Genomic DNA, 21,470 nt, shown 5'->3' on the forward strand with positions numbered 1-21,470 from the left:
ACAGCTGGTTGAAAGATTTTACTGAAAGAGTACTTCTCAGTGGCTCACCATAAGGGCGGCATTTCTGGAAAGCAAGGAGGCTGCAGCTGTGCATACTGGGATGCTGCTTGCTCTTGTTCCTACTCCCCTGACTATTGGGGGAGGGGGAAAGTACACAGCTTGTTTGAATTACTCCCCTACCCCCTTCTCTCACCAGTTGGAAGTCAGAGGAAATGCATGCAAGCTGTGTATTTTCCTCTGGCTCCCTGATAGTCAAGGGAAGGAAAAAAAGAGCAAGCAGTGTCCCAGTGCACATGGCTGCTACTCCCTACCCCTGTCTTCCAGAATTGATGCCTTGGTTTTCTGTCAAACTCAGGGGTCCCATGGAAGTCAGTTCTGGGTTCAATATTATTCAGTATAGAATCAAAGAATACTAGAAGGGAGCTTGAGAGGTCATCAAGTCCAGTCCCCTGCCCCAATGGCAGAACCAGAAACCACCTACCTCATCCCTGATAGATGTTTATCAAACCTGTTCTTAAATGTCTCCAATGATGGTGATTCCACAACCTCCCTAGTCTATTTAAGTTTTTCCCTTAATGTCCAACCTAAACCTCCTTTTCTGCAATTTATCCTTATATTTTCTTTAATGACTTGATAACAGATTGGTTACTATGCTTATAACATTTGCAGTGACACCAGCCTGGACAGGGTTGCAAGTACTTTGGAGGACAGGATGAGAATTCAAAATGACCTTGATAAGTTCTAGAAATGGTTGGAAGTCAACAAAATGAAATTCAATGAAAACAAATGGAAAGTACTAAACTCAGCAAAGACGAAACAAACACACAGTTACAAAATCAGGAATTTTGTAGTCAGGTGGTAGGACTGCAGAAAAGGATCTGGGGATTATTTCGTGATTGCAGTGCTAGACAGGACCATTGTGATCATTTAGTCTGACTTTCTCTATACCATGAGCCCTAGGACTTCCCCATTATAATTCCTAGAGCATATTTTTAGAACGATAACAAGACTTGATTTTAAAAATTGCCAATGAATGAGAATTGACCATGGTTACAGTGGTTAATTATTCATACTCTTACAAATTTGCCCCTTATTTCCAATCAGAATTTATGTCTTGCTTCGAGTTGCAGTGGCCATTGAACTGTGTTATATTTTTCTCTGTTAGACTGAAGAGTCCATTATTAAATATTTGTTCCCCATGCGTAGATTCTTATAGACTATGATCAAGTCACCCATTAACTTTCCCTTGGTTAAGCTAAATAGAAAGACTCAAAGAGATCAGTCACTACAAGGTATGTTTTCTAGTTGTTAATGATTCTCAAGGCTCTTCTCTGAGCTCTCTGCAGCTTATGAACGTCTTCCTTAAAACTGTGGACACCAGAACTGGACACAGTATTCCAACAGCAGTCATGTGAATGCCAAATAGAGAGGGAAAATATACTCTCCACTTCTACATAAGCCTCCTCTGTGTATGTGTCTCAGGATCATGTTAGCCCTTTTGGCCACAGTGTCTCACTGGAAGCTTATGTTCAGCTGATTATCTGCCACGGTAGATGTAGTGGACCCCAAACGGAATATAAGCCAACAATGTGCTGCAATTGCAAAACAGGAAGCTATCCAGTCTAAGCTGCATAACAGGGGTAGGGTACGTAACTCGTTTCACTCAACTCGGCACAGGTAAGTTCTGTGACTGATTCTGAGCATCTCACTTTAAGAAAGAGATGGACAAACTGGAGGGAGTCCAGAGGACAGCAACAAAAATTACCACAAGATTTGAAAAATCTGACCTGTGAGGAAAGGTTAAAAAAACTGGGCAGGTTTAGTTTTGAGAGAAGAGGCTTAGCAGCAGCCCCTTCAGTCTTCAGACATGTTAAGGGCTGTTACAAAGCAGACAGTAATAAATAATTTTTCACATCTCCTAAAGGAAGAACAAGAAATAATGAACTTCATCTTCAGCAAGGGAAATTTAAATTAGATCTTAGGAAAAAAAAACCAAAACAAAAGCCTTTCTACTGATAAGGGTAGCTGCACCCTTAAAAAAGCTGCAGTAAATTATTTCCAATTTGAAAAAATGAATGTAGAGAGCACGGAAGTATTTGCGACTGTGGTTACATTGTCTTTGAGGCCTCCTCCTTCTGGTGAGGTGCTGCGGGATACTGCTCCAGCAGCCACTGAGCTGATTCTAGAGTTTAGGGTGACCTCCCGTCGAGGAGAGGCAGTTTCTTACAACTCAACTACCCACACACCATCATGAGGCACATACTTTACCTGATAACACACATGAAGGAGGATAATGCCCCTGCTAATTGAAAAAACAGCAGTGGCTCCTTTTAAGTTACAGTGATGGTTTGTAATGATCACACAAGGAGTCCAGTTTGCAAATGTGGACATCTATATTCTAGCAGTAAGAAGCCTTTGATCCTGGTTTTGGCTGGAGATTCATCCTTTGAAGTGCAGGATTGCAACACTGATTTGTGTAATCTCTGAGCAGAACGCTGCACAAACAGCTGAGCTCCACTCCTCCAACAGCAGGAGGCTGGGGGAGGGAGAATAAAGTTTCCTCCCCTTTTATACATGAGCCAGTTAAGTATGAGGGAATCTCCAAAATTTACCTTACTGACCCTCTCCAAATTTGCAAGCCAGCTCTGTGCAGATTAATTAGTGTCATGACACTGGATGGGGATCAATTATATTTGTAATTATATTTGCATAACTATTTTTCACAGGCCCATTCATAACCTCCAAGGCGAGCTCTGTCTGTATCAGAGGCTGTAGTGAGGGCACAGTGTGCTATAGTTAAGTGTGTTGGCTTGGCCCTTCATTAGAATGCAGCATGAATCTCTTTCTCCGGGCAAACAGGACAGGGAAAAAGAAGAAAAATAGAAATCGGATCTGAGCAGTGAATTTCCCATTCAGGAAAAGTTCCCCGCATTTGCTCAAAAACTCAAGTTTCCTTGGTTTTGTTTTAAACAAAGGTAACAGGAAATTTCAGAGCAGAAAGGGGTCAGGGTCCCTTGCTTGTGGGGCCAGCAGACCCTGGGAGGCTACTGAGGCAGAATGCTAAGTCCACAGAAGGAAAGAGGGAGGGAGGGAGCACCACACTTGTTACTTTCAAGCAGGACTGCCATCTTTCTACAGTAGGTCTTGGAGGGACCAGCTGAGCTTTGTGATGATAGGAGAGACCTCATCAATCTCGTTGCAATTGCACAACAAAGTTTCCCTTTGTAAACCATCAAAAATATCAAGGCACTGGGTAGCAGCTCCATGCATGGAGCAACAGAATGAGAGTCCTACCTGTGTTCCCTGTAAGCTGTGTGCTTGGTTGGCCACCCAGAAGAAATTCGAATGCCACCCAGCTGATTAGCAGAGTGCCCACAGCCGGCAGCATGTGTTTCTACTGGTGGGGCGCATCTGCACATGCCTTGGTGCACATAACAAAATTTATTCCACACATGAATGGTTAAAAATAATGGGCATACTGACCCCTACTGAGTTTATCACTGTTGTGCCAGTTTGCATCTCTCAAAAATTGCAGGGAGCAACCCAGCATTAACAAAAGGAATGAACAACGATGATCAGATTTCTGCTGTCTGGAATGCTGAGGTCTGATCTCACCTACACCAGTGGAAATCACTGCTAATTCTTTAGAGGTCAGTGGAGTTGCACCAAGCTAAACTCAGTGTGGGATCAGAATGAGGCCAAAGTATTATTAATGTAATGTTAGATTTCTCTGTTTACATCATTACCACAACAGCATTTTTAACGGTAAGCAGAAGCTTGGCCACTCACAATTGTATTTATTGTATTTATGGGAAGAAAGTAACGAAACCCTCCCCTAAATTCCTGTGCTAGTCGGTGTTTTGTTTTTTAAGGGTAAGTGATAGATGCCATTTAAGAGCATCACCATAGAGGAATCAGAGTTATCCCAATTAGCAATTGTCCCATGTCTTTTGTATGCAATGTTGTTCTAGTCATGTTGGTCCCAGCATATTAGAGAGACCTGAAGAAGAACTCTGTGTCAGCACAAAAGTTTGTCTTTCTCACTCACAGAAGCTGGTCCAGAGAAAGTTATTGCATTACCCACCCTGTCCATTTAAACATGCTTGACTGAATCTTTACCAGATGTTTTAACTACATGTGTCCTCAACTCAGTTCCCTCGGCTGAAGTCTTTAAACCACTATATTAACACCTTTAATTGGAATAGATCAGACAATGTCCTGGCTGCTACTGTATGAGACAGAAAAGATCTATAGCCATTCCCTTTAATCATTTTATTAATACCTCAGATTGCAATAATGAGGCTGAATATTGTCCCAGTGAAGCATCTCTGACTATAATAGCCATCCCATCACAGTGACAGAATTTAGCTTAGAGGGAAAAATTGGTTCCATTAAGGTCCCATTAAAGCAGCTCTCCTTATTACCTGGAATGACCCTATAGTTTAACACTATGGTGTCCAGCCAGTTCTAGCTACTGATCCAGTGAACAAGCCACACTATTCTGAAAATATATTTGTTGTTTGAGCCAACTAGTCACACTGAACTGGGCTAATAGCCACATGTGGCTAGTGTGTTGGACACCATGTGCTCAGCACATTTAAAACTAGATTTGACAATGTACAACAGGGAACAATTGTGCATTTGCCTGGTGAGAGATCGGACACGCCAATCAGTTACATGTACCTTTTCCAATTCAAACATCTGTTGAGTTTGTCTCAGTCTCATTTCAATGATTTTGGCGGTGCCTCAGTGAGATGCTCCCTCCACCTCTATTCCTTTAGACAATCTGGGTCTTGTTTCTGTAGCTGCACCCCATTATAACCTTTCCAGAGCTCCATCTGCCTTCTGTTGCAAATTTTGCTACCTCAATTTAATATTCAAAGGGCTGAATCTTTCTCTAATTTATACCCTTTTTACACCAAGGTAAATGCATTGACTTCAGTAGGATTGGTGCTCATTCACGCTAATAAAATTGGAGGGGTGTCAGACCTGAGGTTTTCAGAACTTCGCTCTAAAGCTCTTGTGTAGAACTAAAGCTGTCCCACTCTTCCCCCAGCTCCGTATCTGCAAGGTCTGGTTGATGAAGAACTACATTGCCTGATTCAGTCTCCGTATAATTCTTGGAACTACAACTTTGTTAGGAAATTACTTGACTCCTTTTTTAAGTATTACTGCCATGGGTATATTTTCCAGTTTGTCCCTTTTCTCTGAAAAATATAGTCAGGCTTCATTTTCTGCCTTTTTTTCCCCCATGTATTTTCTTGGCAAATGTTTAGGATGCATTTTGGCAACAATAAAGGAAAGATCTTTTGAAATATTCCTCCAAAGCCAGTTTGAACAGAGACTTTGTCACTATGCTTTCCCACTAAAATGTTTGGAATTCATTGCATGGGAAAAATATCAAGCCTTCTGTATATGACAGAAAGGGTGTGAAATGTATGCTGTAAAAATGTTCCTCCACAGAAGCCAAAGGGCCACATGCTGCATCAGACATCATAAAATCTTCAGGATTTCATCCAATGGCACTGTTCCTTCTTAAATCAAATTAAAGGATTTCTGTCAAGTTCAAAAATCATTTTGTACATGTTTTTCAATAAACTTCTTCACTGACTCAGTTACTAAGCACCTCATGGATTGCTGAAACCAAAATGGATGTTTGAAACTCTGTTTTTGCTACCATTTATGCTGTTTGCTCTGTCTATTTCCCCAGGAGAGTAGACAAGTTGATGCCTTGTTTATATATAGTTCGTTTCACCTTCTTGCCTCTGACTCGGGAGTTTAATGAGATGAAGCTTAGCATAGCAATGAAATAATTATGGAACTGTAAAAACTTCACTATCCTTCCTCCTCTACTTACAGCCAGAGACATAAGGGGAAAATGCCATCGCAGTGATAAAACTCCACTCAAGGTGATACCACAAGGGATGAACTTGTCCTTGAGGAATTTTATGAAATCTGTATCATTAACAAAGATATGAAATCATGTCAGGACAGGTTTATAGTGGGCTATGAAGACATAAAATAAAAATCTTGATGGGGAACCACAGCACAGTGGGCTTCCATTTGGAGAAGTTTTCAGCACTACCATTGTGAGCTGTTTGAATCCTGAGCCAGACATCCTGAGAGTTCAATCATGAGTCAAATGCCTGGAATTCCATCTGGCCCAATGACTTGAGATATTGCTGACGCAGTTGACACAATCATTATCTTAACAGGTACTGCACAATTCCCATTCCTCTTCAGCCTTAATTTTTTCATTAGATGGAATAATTTACTCAGGCATCCAGGATAAAAATGGCAAGAACAGATATTTGACTTGATCTCACCTGAATCTGGTTATTTTACATGTGCTTGGTGTGGTAGAAACAAGTGTTCCCTATATGACAAAAGACCTGGAACTGGGACCACCCATCTGTACAGGATCAGAAGCTACCACTTGTTTGACCTGCCCTGCACTTAATCCCGGGCTATGATGACTGCTATTGCTCCACCTCATTGTTGCCTCAAAGGGCAAGCGGACTATCTCTGCCCAAAAGGTTGCCATTTACTACAGCAATAGCAATCAAGCATGGGGCACTGCTGAAACAGGTGGTGATAGAACAAAGGAATCCTGCCCATAGTATGGGAAATGGCTGCTTGGATGCACCTCTTTCATCGGAAGCACACTCTTTATAAGTTTCCCTGTGTCCTGTTTTTTACAAATAAAAAGCATATTCTAAATACCTTCTTTATCTGACACACGTAAAACCCTGGCAATCTTCAATGGCAATCCTACTGGAAAGCAGGCCTTTAAAGGACCCATGGGGAGTTCACTGTATCCTCCAATGCTACAATCAGCCTACCCATAGATGAATATATAAACAGTCATCAGTTGGCTGAGGTCATGACAACACAGGAGTTTCGATTGCACACAAACACACATACACTTCTGTACTCACAGCTTTCACAGTGATTTCCAGTGTAGCCTGCCAGACAAGCACATCTGTAGGCACCAACTTTATCAAGAATACATGTTCCATCATGAAAGCATGGAGATGAAGAACATGCTGCAAAACAAGAGAGGAGGTCTTAGGGATCTTATCTCGCTAGCTAGCTATAGTTTTCTATAGAACTCATCATAGCAGTTTCCAAAAGTCTCCCAGGGAGTCTTGGGAGAATTCTGAAACTTTACTATGATTCCAAGTGCAACATTTGGAGAATTTCCCCATTACTACTCCCAGGCATATTAGATATGTGGAATGAAGTACTCAGCGTGTTCCAGGAGTCCTCCAATCTTTTTTATTCCCTGCTAGAAGGAAAATCTTGGGATGTGCAACTTTTTATTGGTGATTGTTTTTCCTTTTTCTTCTTCCTCCTTGGCTCCCACACTTATATCACCTCTTTCTAAGTACAGGGGTTTGCCTGAGGAATCCGTTTTTCTCTTACATACTTCATTCTGGGCCTTGTAAACTGTATTGTCCTAAAGAAACACAGCAGTTTTCCCAGGTCATGCATGCAAATTCAATGTTTGATGTTCCCATGTCCTCCTGTAATAAACTTTTAAATCAGGATTAGGATGACCTTGAACTTGCAAAAGAAGCATAAATGGACATCGCAGTGCATAGCTAATTATTTATGCATGCACCAGCCTTATTAACATGGGCAAAGGCCACTATCCTGCACACAATTTTGAGCACCATGACTGCTCTCCCCTTTTAAAAATGCACACTTCAAGCTACAAATAAATATATTTTAAAACAAATTGCTTAAAATCAATTCCTATTCCATGTATCAACAGAGATCTGATAAGTCCTCAGGGTTCTGTATTTCCTCTATTCTAGTAGAGGAAAATCACTAGCTCCTAATGGCTGTGTCTCCATGTGCCACTTCTGGAAGCGGCATGGTAATGAGCTGTCCAGAAGATGCTAATGAGGCATGGATGTAAATTTCCCATGTCTCATTAGCATATGGGCATGTGGCTCATAGTCCAGAAGAAGCTCTTCCAGACTTCAAAATACACATTCAGATGTGTGGCCTACAGGGATCTTCTGGAAGGAAACCAAAATTTTGAGGAAGAAGGGAAAGATGCTTTCCTTCCAGAAGATCCCCGCAGGCCACGCATCTGCACTTCCAGAAGAAGTGGCATGTGTAGACACAGCCAATGGGATCTAACACAAGCACCACTTAAAATGTCAATGAGGATCTCAGCTGTTTCAGAAGAAAATCAACCAGAACTCAGGTTGTACTAGGCAGAAACTAGGCCACAAATCATAAAATTTAGATCCAAATTAAAAAAGGAACATCTCCAAAGTCTGCAAAGTTTTTGGTATGATGTTCTGGTTCAGATCCATCATAACAGGTTAGGCCAGAACTCTACAGCTCACACTGGGAGCCAAACTGCAGAGTTGTCCATTTTGCCATAAAAAAGCAGGAGTTTCTAAGATTACCTCATAAGTTATTTGTTGAACTTCTAGTTCATCATCACTACAAAAGTATAAAAAAGAGTTAATTTAAATTCACTTGTAAGTCACAGGTCTCTATCAACAATATACTCATTACCACTTAAACATAAGGGAGGAATGATGTCCACCACTCATCAATGATGGAGAAAAGTAGCATTAGTGGGGTTCAAATTGCTTTGAGCACAATCTCAACAAGAATAATCCAGAGAACAATCCAGAGATGGCACAAATACATCAAAACCCTCTGGCTGTGTCTTCATTGCAGAGTTTTGTCGACAGAAGGGCTAATCTGTCCACGAAACTCAGGGAGCATCTACACACATAAAAGCTACGTCTACACATGAATGTGACATCGAAATAGCTTATTTCAATGTAGCAACATCGAAATAAGCTATTTCGATGAATAGTGTCTACACATCCTCCAGGGCTGGTGCCGTCGACGTTCAATGTCGACGTTGGGCAGCACCACATCGAAGTAGGCGCTGCAGGGGAGCGTCTACACACCAAAGCGGCACACATCAAAATAAGGGTGCCAGGAAAAGCTGCAGACAGGGTCACAGGGCAGACTAGCACTTCCGGGACAACAGCTAGCCACTCCCTTAAAGGGCCCCTCCCAGACACATTCAGCCTGCACAGCACGCGGTCTGCAGAGCCATAGGCATGCACACCTCAGCGAAGCAGTTATGGACCCCCAGCAGCAGCAGTAGCAGCAGCAGCCAGAGGTCCACCCAGCCGCCCCTGCAGGAGCAGCGCTCACCCTGCTCAATGCCATGCAGGAGGCAGCTGATCACCTTTTATTTGTGGAAAAGGAGCTGGCCCCAGGGGAGGAGGAAGCAACCCCAGACCCTGCTGTCCTCCGCCACCACCCCCGCCCGCCGCCGCACACGCCACCGACTGTGGAGCTACCCCACGAGCACCGACTGGTGGGAGCGGCTGGTGCTCGGCGAGTGGGACGATGACCGCTGGCTCCAGAACTTTCGTATGAGCTGGCAGACATTCCTGGAGCTCTGCCAGTGGCTCACCCCCACACTGAGGCACCAGGAAACCTCCATGCGATGTGCCCTCAGCATGGAGAAACGGGTCGGCATCGCTGTCTGGAAGCTGGCCACTCCAGACAGCTACCGATCCGTGGGGCAGCAGTTTGGCTTCGGCAAGGCCACTGTCGGGGCTGTCCTCATGGAGGTAAGAGGACCCACGGGGACGGGGAGCCAGCCCTGGGGGTGGAGGGGAGCCCTGGGGGTGGAGGGGAGCCCTGGGAGGGGAGGGGAGCCCTGGGGGTGGAGGGGAGCCCTGGGAGGGGAGGGGAGCCCTGGGAGGGGAGAGGAGCCCTGGGGGTTGAGGGCCAGACACACCCTGCACACCCCTCATTGGTGCTCTCCCATGTCCTTCCCCTTCAGGTTGTCCGCGCCATCAACGCCATGCTCCTCCACAGGCTCGTGCAGCTTGGGGACCCGGATGCCGCCATCACGGGGTTTGTCACCCTGGGCTTCCTAAATTGCTTCGGGGCTCTGGATGGGACTCATATCCCCATCCGAGCTCTGGAGCACAGCGGAGGACGCTTCCTGAACAGGAAGGGCTAATATTTGGTGGTCCTCCAGGCCTTGGTGGACAGCCGGGACCGCTTCCTGGACATTTATGTTGGCTGGCCTGGCAGCACCCACGACGCCTGGGTATTCAGGAATTCGGGCCTGTGCTGCCGCCTGGAGGCGGAAACCTACATCCCCCAGCGGGAGATCCCTGTGGGGGACACCACAATGCCCCTCTGCATCGTCGCAGACGCGGCGTACCCCCTCCAGCCCTGGCTCATGCACCCTTACACGGGCCAACTCACAGCCAGCCAGGAGCATTTCAACACACCTGAACCATGCGCGCCAGGTGGTTGAGTGCACATTTGGCCACCTCAAAGGGCGCTGGAGGTGTCTCCTCACCCACCTTGATGCGGGACCCACCAACATCCCCCAGATTGTGGGCGTGTGCAGCACACTCCACAACCTGGTGAAGAGCAAGGGGGAGGCATTCTTGCAGGGCTGGGCGGTGGAGGCTGGCAGGGCAGACGTGCAGCCACCCGCTGCCCCCAGTCGCCAGGTGGACCCCGAGGGGACCCAGGTCCGGGAGGCCCTGCGGGCCCATTTTGACCAGGCCGCAGGGTGAACACTGGCAGGCCCCCCCATTGCATCCCCCCCATCCTCCACAACACTCCCTGCCCCCACACCCACACCACAGAGCACCCAAGAGCACACACCCCCCACTTTTCTTGTAAATAAAAAGAGACCTGTTGTTTTTGAAACCACAGAACGGTGATTTCTCTTATTATTACTACAAACAAATATATATATATTATGATAAATAGTGGAACACAAGGAAGGGGGGAACTATTTACATGGGGGGGCAGGTATCATAAAATAACAGGGGTCTAATACAAACTATATACAAAATAATGGGGATACGTACAAAGAGGGGGGGCCACGTCCTGGGCCCCGCACCCCCTACTGTCCAGTGCTTGGGGTTGGCGGGCGCGACCCTCATCTCAGCCTCAGCCCTGGCTGTGGCTGGCTGTGGGCCAGGCAAACTGGCAGATACGGCCAGCAGGTGTCAGCAGGCCCCAGGTCCCCCTCGGCAGAAGGCCCCTCGGTGGCAGACGGCGGTGGGACGGTGGGTGGAGCAGCGGGTGGAGCGGCGGGTGGAGCAGGCAGAGTGGCGGGCGGCACGGCATGGGGGGCCAGTTAGTCCGCTATGCGCTCAAAAGTGCGCATAAAGGCCCCCCATGCCTCCTGGTGCCAGGCCAGCGCTCTCTCCTGCAGTTGGAGGCGCCACTCATCCACCCACAGGCGCTGCTCCAATACCTCTAGCTGCCGCCAGAAGGTCGCCAGCAGCTGGGGGTCCGTTGCCATCCAGTGGTAGTGCTGGGTCTGCCGTTGGCTCCGCTGTGGAGCTGGTCGGTGCTCCGCCGAGGGGCTGGCCTGCAGTGATGGCCCCGGTGGGCTCTCCGGGACCACTGACACCTCACCGGCGCTCTCCAGGCCCTCCAATGGTGCAGCTGCGGAACACGGGGGGGGGAAGAAGAGTGGAGAGAGCCATTAGCGTGGCCCCCGAGCCGTGGCCCTTGTCCCCCCACCCATCTGCTGCTGGTTCCCCATCCCCGTGAGATGCTGCTGCTGCTGATGGGTGTCCCACCCCCTCCCCCTGGGGGACCCTAGGTTCCACTCCCCCCATCCCCAGGGATGGGGCATGGCACTGTTGTGCTGGGGGGGGCAGGGGCTGATGCACTCTTCTGAGGGATATGCCACTGCTGTCCTTGGGGCCATGGTCATCTGGGCATGTGGAGGGCCCTGGTCATGTCTGTTGTCCCCACCCCTCAACCCCGGGGGTGTGCACCGGGGGGGTACATACCTGATGGTCTGCTCCCATGGTCGGGGGACACCCTCTGGGCGGACGCCCTGATGGAGCTCTGGGAAGCCACGATGATGTGGAGTCCCCCGTCGCTGGAGGAGGATTCCCCCTCCTCCTCCTCTGGCATCCCAGGAGTGGGCTCCTGGGGGGACCCCTGGGGTGCGGGGCTTGCCTCTGGGGCGGACTCCGCCTCTGGGGCCTGCTGGGGCTCGTCGGCCGAGGTGTCAAGAGTGGCTGGGGGGGAGGAGGTGTGCTGGGGGCCCAGGATGTCCCTGAGCTACCTGTAAAAGGGGCAAGTGGCGGGGGCGGCCCCAGATCGGCTGGCCGCATCCCGGGCCCGGGCGTAACCCTGACGCAGCTCCTTGACCTTACTCCTGACATGGTCAGGAGTGTGGGCAGGGTGACCCTGGGTGGCCGTGTTCTGCCTCTTGCTCCCCATTACCTGGAGTGCCTCCTATTCCCTTCTCGTCATGAGGATAGCGACTTTGACGTCTCGCTGCTTTAGGTCGATGTCAACTTCAAAATAGCTCTCACCACGTGTAGACGTGGTGGGCGCTATTTCGAAGTTGGCGCAGCTACTTCAAAGTAGCTGGCACATGTGGACGCGGCTAAAGGGTGCGTCTACACTAGCCGGCTACTTCGAAGTAGCTGGCACAACGTCGAAATAGTATGTGTCGTGTCTACACGTGCTGTGAGCTATTTCAATGTTGGAAAAAACGTTAAGCGGCGAGACGTTGAAATCGCTATTCCTATTGGAAGATGGGAATAGCACCCTACTTCGATGGTCAACGTCGAAGTAGGGCGTGTGTAGACGATCTGTGTCCCGCTACTTCGAAATAGCAGGGTCCTCCATGGAGGTCATCAGCTGAGGAGTTGAGAGACGCTCTGTCCAGCCCCTGCAGGGCTCTATGGTTGCCGCATGCAGCAGCCCTTAGCCCAGGGCTTCTGGCTGCTGCTGCTACTGCTGCGGCAGCTGGGGGTCCATGCTGTGTGCATGGGGTCTGCAACAGGTTGTCGGCTCTGTGGATAGCGTGCTGTGCAGGCCGAGTGTGTCTGGGAGGGGCCCTTTAAGGGAGCAGCTTGGGGCTTTGCTGGCCCCTTATTTTGACGGGGAGCGCTTCTGTGTGTGGATGCTCCACATTTCCTTCTGGGGCAGCTCCTTTCGATGTTCCCCATCGCTACTTCGACATTGAACATCGAAGGCACCAGCCCTGGAGGATGTGTAGACGATACACGTCAATGGTCTCACATCGAAATAGGCTACTTCGACGTAGTGTGCTAGTGTAGATGTAGCCAAAGTGTTCTGTTGACAGAGCCTCAAGAGAACTCTGCATTTGCCTCGACAGTGCTATCCCTCAAAAATTTGAGGCGTGGCACTCTGTCAACAGAGTACTGTTGACAGAAATCACGTGTAGATTATCATATATCTAGGTTTTTTGTTCATATTGGTGGTGCACATCCAGGCATTGCCTCTATATCGGTGTTGCACATAAAAATTTTTAACCTGCCCAAAAGAAAATTCAGCTTGTTCAAGGGTGGAAAATCTCAGAGGGAACACTGGTCCCCTGCCCTGCACGTGGTCAGGAAAGCCTCAGTGCATGCACGGGGCAGATAGGATGTGGGCAGAGGGGTAGGGCAATAGAGGCCCTTATGCGGGGCCAGGCTGACTGGAGAAGGAGTGGGGAAGGGCACAGCTGGAAGTGGGTGGGTGGGGAAAGAAGAGTAGGGCCTTCTGTGGGGGTTATGGTCTACATTTACAAAAAAAGCACAGAAAGGCCTGCCTGTGAGTCTGCATACTTAGGCTGGTCAGTGAAAGCCACATCTAAAACTTTGCACAGTCTCTTTAAGGGCCTGGACATGAGGATGGGAGGCTTCTGGAGTCTGACAGGGGAGAATAACAAATCCTGGAAAAGCTTACAAATGATAATTTTGTTGGCTCCTGCTGTTCTAAAATGACATTTAGAATAAAAGAGAGAGAGAAGAATTTCTGAAGAGCCAGTGAAACTGATATTTTGCATCCAACAGGCCATATCTTCCTGACAGTTGAAGTCAATTAAGTAGGATTTATTTATAGCCAGAGCCGTATCAACTTCACAACCATGAAAACCACATCTCACATTTTGAAATCTGCTCTTCTGTGTGCTTTTAACCTACCCTGTGCTGATCTCCTGTGCAAGACCAGCGTTTCTCAAACAGAAAAGAGATGCTGGAGGGGGTAGTTATTTCCATGGGACTGTGGTATTCCCAGCTTTATTGCTATGCTGCCTTCAGACTGGGCAGCTGGAGAGTGGAGGCTGTTGGCTGAGCACCCAGGTCTGAATACAGTACCCCAGCAGCAGCACAGAAATGAGGGTGGCATCACTATATCATGCCATCCTTAGTCCTGGACTGCCGCTGGCAGTGGCTCTACCTCCAGAGCTGGGCTCCTGGCCAGCAGCTGCTGTTCTCTAGCTGTCAAGCTCTAAAGGCAGCCCACCCCTGAAGCAGTTCAGAAGTAAGGACAGCACTATCGCAATACACACACAGCTCTACAATGACCGTTCAACCTCCTGCTACACATAACTGACGAAGCAGGTCTTTGCCCACAAAAGCTTATGCTCCAAAAATATCTTTTAGTGTATAAGGTGTCACAGGACTTCTCATTGTTCATTCAACCTCCTGCCCCCCACCCCCAACCACACACACACACACATACACCAGTCCAGGATCCCTGCAATCACAACTCCATGAAATTTCTGAAATCTTGACATTTGCTATGTTAAAAATTCTATGACCATTAAAATTGACCAAAATGGACCAGAGATTTCGTAGTGCCTTATCTATAGCTTCTGTCTTGATAGTGCAAGCCACTATTTGCCAGTTTGTTATGTGAAGCCAGTTGTGTCAAATGAATGAGCGTGGATGTGTGTTATTAAGCTACAGGTGTGACACACAGAAAAGCTGATGTAAATGGATATTTATTGCCTGGCTTCATTCATCTGACAGGGAACACAATTACAAAAGATTCCACAGGAGGTCAATATTCACTGATGCCCATGTTCCTGGTCACTGTTGTTGCTCTCATTAAGCCGGACCCAGCATGTTTCTTATCTGCCATAGATCACTGTGCCCTTTGAAAATGTAAAACACAGAACTCACCAGAACGCTCACAAAGTGACTTTGTCATTCATTTTTGCTCATAATTGTCCAGTTGTGTGTTCTGGTTTCATCTGAAGAATTTTAACTCCTTCCTGACTACATACGAAAGCCATTAAGGCAGTATCTGCTAAGCCTGTCATCCAGACAAACCTATGGACCATCTCTGCGTCTCACTGAAGTTAATGGGAGTTTTTCTCTGCTGGGCTAGGATAGCCCTCTCTCTCCAGTGTGAAGAGCCATGCGAGTACCTATAAGTAGCTAGGAGAGCTGGGTTATTTTCATTTTGTTTCAAAAGACCTTATCCCACCATCTCACATAACTAGGCTGTTCCCAGAACTTATTTGTTTTCAAGTACTCACATTCTACCAAGCCCACCAGCTTGCCTGTATTACAAATATGAAGCTTTGCTAGTTCCTCTCCCTTTGGGATTAAGTATTTACCTTAACAATGTTTCATGAGTACTACTCACCAGCAAATCAACTGGGAACCCCCTCACCTTCTACAAGGGGATTAGTGAGGAAGAGCAACAAGATACAGGAGCAGGAAAAATTAGCCTGCTCCCTTTATTTCAATCGTCCTCCCTCCCACTGCCGGTCATGTCTGAAGTTAGTCACTTCCAGCCACTGCCACCAAAGACTAGATTACCCTTCATCACTGACAAGGTGTCTGTTCTGGTATTCGAGTGGCTAACACCCACTTCCTCTACAGGCGGTTCAGCTGATTAAGGTGCTTCTTTTATTAATTAGCTGTCCACTGGTCTTTCCTCTGGAGACATACCTTTTGTGGATTATTTTGCATTTACCTCAGTTGCTCTGACATTGGTCTGGGTACTTCCCCATGTTCTGTAAGTGTCATCTTTTGCACAAGAACATGACTTCTGAGCCCAGTTCAGCAAACTCTACCCCACACATCCTCTGTGACTGAACTGACCTTGTCAACTCTGGCCCTCCTCTTGATTAGGACTCCCTCCTTTTCATGAGCCCATATATTTAAAACCTCCTCTGGAACCCCCACTCATACATCTGACAAAGTGGGTCTTTGCCCACGAAAGCTTATGCTCTAAAATATCTGTTAGTCTATAAGGTGCCACAGGACTTCTTGTTGTTTTTGAAGATACAGACTAACACAGCTACCCCTCTGATAGCTATCGCACGCAGGATCCTCAGCATAACTGTGTGCCAAGCACAAAAGGCCCTACAAGGATAAATGGAGACAGATAAATGGAAAAACCCTACTCTCACCGCATGTCACTTTTCCTGTCTTCTTTACTCCATTGCCAAGATACAAAAAATACCATTGCATCCCTTGGGGCCTTTGCTCAGGCTTGGGGTGTGTTTACCTGATCCTTTTCTCAATAATAAAGCAAGTGATTGACTTGGGGAGCCCTGCGCAGCCTATTACACAGGTGTCAGCTATCCCCTGGGGTTTTGCATTGAGAAGGATTTCAGAAGACTGAGTGCTGAAGCATGCTGTCTACTGTTAGACTTTTCAGACACTCAACTCCCTCTCCACGTATATTGTCTTTCCCCCCATAAACCTTGCTCATGGCCAGGTTAATAGTTTCCATAAAGAGACAGTGAGCACTTCAAAAGCTTTTCATTAGGCCAGCACAGATTCATAATAAGATGCACAATGCAGCCTCCTGACAGACTCTCACCCCTTTGCATCATGCTCTGCTTGGATTCCCAGGCTAGCAGCCACTCAGTGTCAAATAAATACCATTAATAGTGGGCTGGAAATAACGTGCAGAACAGGGCTAGAATACTAAGAGGTGCATGGCTGAGCAGAGAAAATGGAATCAATTCATCCTATTCCATATCAAACCTGCTAGGCCTACGAGTTTAGGCAATCTTATGCAACGTACCCCACACCAGGTTACATGGGGGGGGGGCAACTTTTGTTTCCCATCAGCCCTTCCAGTAGCACTGTGCTAGCGCTCATTGTCTAACTGTTCCTGCTGTGAGCCTGACTGTAGTCCGAGGAATAGCAAGTAGACAAGTGGGTTCACTAAAGGCAAGAACAGGGCAGCAGATCAGCCAGCGTGTGTGCACATTTCAGATTGCTGGCTGTACCCCTGGTTACTAGTAACATCTGGACCCCAAGAGGTTTGGAGCTCAGGTGTGATTTGGTTTCAAAGATTACATGAACTAACTGAACCAGATTCACAGCTCATGTGACCCCATTAAATCTGGGGTGCCGATGTATGCCTGGAGTGTCATATGTCTTACTTCAGGGAGAGTTTGGGAAATCCTCATGTTAGTTATTTTTCGCTCCTGTCGGGACTTCCCATGGCAAACCACCACACACTGGTCTGCCTTCTCCGATGAGACCTCCATGGGCAGGTTTTACACATTTGCCCCGTACAAGAAAGGCACAAGGCATGGAGCACACTACAGGTCAGAAGGCTAACCAGGAGCTACCAGTATTCCCAGTGTTCATTTGCAGGCAGGCAGAAGGCACAGGGGGTAATAAAGGGGAAAGTCCTGCCATTGTGTGAATGAGGTCAGATTCAAGCCTGATATTTTAATAAATAGACTGGAATTTTGGAACCCACCTTCTTTCATTAGAAACATTTAGCACATGATATTATTCACAGAAAGAGAGATTTTCTTTTCTTTTTATATGAAAAGAGCCTTCTGTGTCTGCCCTGTACAAACTGTGGGAGGGAAGCAATACTGATCTGAACTGCGATGCAGCAGAAATAATTTGTTGGACTATCAGAGCATTTTCACATAAGCAACACACGAGAAATGCAACAGGTATTGTAAACTGTTTGCTCTGCACAAAACAAGCCAGCAGTCCTGTAGCACTTTAAAGACCAACAAAATAATCTATTAAGTTTTGAACTTTTGTGGGGCAGACCCACTCCTTCAGAGCTGGAAATTCTGAAGATCCAAAGAAGTGGATCTGCTCCACGAAAGCTCATCACGTAATAAATTATTTTGTTAGTCTTTAAAGTGCTACAGGACTGCTGGCTTGTTTTGTGAAGATACAGCTTAACATGGCTACCTCTCTGTGACTGTTTACTCTGCTTTCATGTACTCCGTCAAACAGCTCCATGACAGCAAGAAGTTATGCCCAAAAATTCCATTTCGTCACTCATTCCCGGTTCTTTGAAGCAGAAAGAGACATCACAAACTGCTGCAATCTGTTAAGTCTTTGCACAAATAATGGGGATGGAGTCTGCTTAAAAAGAGCTTCATTTTAGCAAACCATATGGCGGCTTTGTAACATCCCTGCCCCTACCTGTATAACCTGCTGTTGGCAACACAGCATGAAAATTTTTAATGAAGCAGACCTGAGAAAAAGATTAGTGATACTGAATTAATGAGAATAAAATGCAGTGTTCTTTTTTATTATTATTATTCTACCTGTAATTTCTTCAAAGGTAGCATGAAACCCATCAAAGTTCTTGGATCCATCGGACTGGAAGAGAACATGAAGTGAAGTCCCAGTGCTTCGGATTGGAGGTGGCCTGTCATTGCCACAGAAACGTTTAATTATCCTGCTATCTATATTGTCCCCATCGCGGATCTCCACATAATCATACTGGCACATGTAGTCAAACTCCAGGCTCAGCATGGCAAACCTTGGGCGGAAGGACATCAAAATCAGACTGCACACTCTCACCTCACTGGACTGTGTTTCTAATTCAGTTCAAAGTCTACTGCCCCTGGCTCCTTTAGTCAGCAATCTCCTGCCTTCCTAAAACCCCTTCATCTCAATTGTTACTTCATGGGCCTGGGCAGCTAGCCCACAAGACCTTCAAATGTTCTCAACAACCTTTGAATCTAACTTACTGTTTTTATGTCATTTCATGGGCAGTGCTGGTGTGAAGTTAGGCATAATCAAGGCATTATGACACAAAAGTGGACCCCCACATCACACCATTAACTTTTTTGCCCCAAGGGCTAAATATTAAAGGTAGCATCCCCACATCCCTGGTCATAATTGAAAACTGACATATTTTTCACTCAAGAAAGCTCCAACTATCAAAATTAACAGCACTAAGCTATGAGGATAAATGGTCTCTGAAACCAACTAGAAATAGACTTCTGTGTTAGCTTTTTCCCAGCATCCATATAAAAAAAGAAGATAACAGCTGGATACACTTGAGGGGCAGAGACCAAAACTCCATTTTGGACTTCATTAATGCACCTTCAGTTATTGTGTTCTGCATTTAGAAACTGTGGTGATGGGCCCATTATAAATAAGAAAGAAAGAGACAGAATGGGAATATATACACACACACACACACACACACATATATATATATATATAAGAGTCTGCCTGTCTGTCCGTTAGTGCTATGTTTATTCAAGAACACCTCTGAAACTGTAACAGCTGCAACCAACTTCCCCTAACTTAAACCAAGGTCAGGGTTCGGTTGTGCCTGGAAAGTGGGAAATGCCTGAAACCCCAGGATTTCCCAGAACATGGAAAGGGAGGGGGCAGGAGGAGGAGGGAGGCAAAAGGGAGGGATACAGACAGGTGGGAAGCCATACTGAGGGTGTCCACTGGGGGCAGCTGCAGCACCAAGAGAGAGGCCAGCAGGGCTGGGGGTCTGCCTTCTTGCCTGCCACAAAGACTGGCTCAAACTGCCCCAAATCCACAGCCTGCCCCACACAGAGAGCCTAGAGCCTGCAGTGAGGGCTGTTGGAGGGTTGCAGCCCCCAGACAGCATGTAGACCACAGGAGGAGATGCTGAAGGCTGGGGACAGCCCCTGGAACCTCACTCCACCCTGACAACCTGCAGGCCATGGGGAGTGTAAGGGGGGGCAGTCCCCCAAAGCCTGCACCAACTAGATCATTTGCAGGCCATAGAAGGCAGCTGGAGTGAGGACAGCCCCTGGAGCCTGGTCCCCCCAGGCAGCCAGCAGAATGCAGATGGAGATAACTGGATGGGGAGAGCTGGAGAAGGGGAAGCTCCCTGCAGCCTGACTAGGCTGTGGAGGGGCAGCAGAAGAGGGGATAGGCCACAGGAAGCCTGGCTTTGCCCCTTCCTCAACAGCCTGCATACTGTGGAAGGACATCTGGGGGCAGCCCCCAGACAGACTGCAGGCCACCGGCTGGGGTGTTGGAAGCTGCACATCAGAACATGGCCCTAGCTGGACAGCCTGAAGGCTGCACAGGAGGAGGAACCCACTGGAGGCTTTGTGCAGCCCCCAGAACCTTGCCCCCATTTCTACAACCTACAGGGCATGCTAGGGGGTCTGCAGGAAGGAGGGGAAGCCCCAAGAGCCTGGCTCCCTTCCCAGGCCACAGCAGGCTGGTTGGAGGGGAGCAGCCCCCTGTACCTGCACCCCCAGACAGCCTACATGCTGTGGGGGAGCCCACTGGAAGCTGGAGGCAGCCCCCCCAGAACTTGGCCCTACTCAGACAGCCTGCAGGCCACTGGGGGATGCTGCTGGAGGTGGGAACAGTTCAAGGTGGTAGCCCTCTGGAGCCTGGCCCCTCTCAGACAGCCTGTACATTGTGGGAGGCCAATGGAGGGACACAGCCACTTGGCTCCTGACTCCCCAGCCCTAGGCAGCCTGCAGGCCACAGGGGGCAGCTGGAGGGGGACAGCCCCTGGAACCTGTTTCTTCCCCAGAGAGGCCACAGTGGGGCTGTTGGAGAGTAGGGCCACCCCAGGGGTCTGGCTCCCCACCCAGGCATTCTGCAGGCCACAGGGGGGCAGTTGAAGGGGGGACCCTCCAGAGCCTGGCCCCCTCTACAGCCTGCAGGCTGCAGGGGAGGGGAAGCCTGCTGGAGGCTGGGGGCAGCTTGAAGAGCCTCCAAACTACTTCAACAGCCTATAGACCACTGGGGGGCTGTCTGTGGGAGGCAGGGAAGCCCCCAGAGCCTGCCCCTCCAACAGCCTGTAGGCTGCAGGGGGCACTGGAGCCTGCCCAGCCCCTGGAACACCCCAGAAACAAACTGCACAATGGAAAGGGCCACATGAAGCTTGAGGTAACCTCTGAAGCACTGCCCTCCAGACCAGTGCAGGCCCAGAGGAGGCAGCTGAGTACTGGGGGATATCCACAGAGCACTGCCCCACCCACAACAAGCTGCAGAATGGGGCAAAGCCTCCTGAGAGAAGCTGCAGTCCTGGGGGGCCCCAGCCCCTCCCCAACAAGCATGCAGCCCCAGTTCCCTCCCACCCAGGCGGCGGCGTTGTATGGAGGGTGCTGCCACCATAGCAGCATCACCTTCACCCTCACCATCACGGCTGGCCCTGGTAGCCCCTGCCACCTCTCAGCTCCCTGTCCTCACACCCTGCCCTAACTTCAGCATCTCCACCCCCGGCCTTGAGCCTCCACCAGCCTCTGCCCCTCCTCATCTCGAATCCACACTCCAGCCTTCATTTTTCTTCTTTTTTGAAAATGACTAGCATCAGAAAAAGACATGCACATTTCTGATTTTTTTTCAAAAAAATTACTTTGGTTAAGGGGCCAAACAATGCCGGGTACCGCTGCTAGCAGAAGGTAATTTCTTTCAAATCAGAACACGGAAAAGGAA

At 48.1% G+C, this 21,470-nt stretch overlaps 1 protein-coding gene across 3 annotated transcripts in view; it reads right to left on the reverse strand.

Annotated features, from left to right (window-relative positions):
• The window catches only part of PAMR1 (peptidase domain containing associated with muscle regeneration 1), a 73,425-nt gene that overhangs the window by 21,884 nt on the left and 30,071 nt on the right, over positions 1-21,470 (reverse strand). For all 3 annotated transcript variants that reach the window (XM_074998943.1, XM_074998942.1, XM_074998941.1), the window contains exons 5-6: positions 18,341-18,558; positions 6,939-7,046 (exon numbers count right to left, since the gene is read on the reverse strand). In XM_074998943.1, coding sequence (XP_074855044.1) covers positions 6,939-7,046; positions 18,341-18,558 — 326 coding nt within the window. The remainder of the gene's footprint in view (positions 1-6,938; positions 7,047-18,340; positions 18,559-21,470) is intronic.

Source organism: Carettochelys insculpta, chromosome 6, assembly GCF_033958435.1.
Source record: "Carettochelys insculpta isolate YL-2023 chromosome 6, ASM3395843v1, whole genome shotgun sequence".
In the NCBI taxonomy this organism is placed as follows: domain Eukaryota; kingdom Metazoa; phylum Chordata; order Testudines; family Carettochelyidae; genus Carettochelys; species Carettochelys insculpta.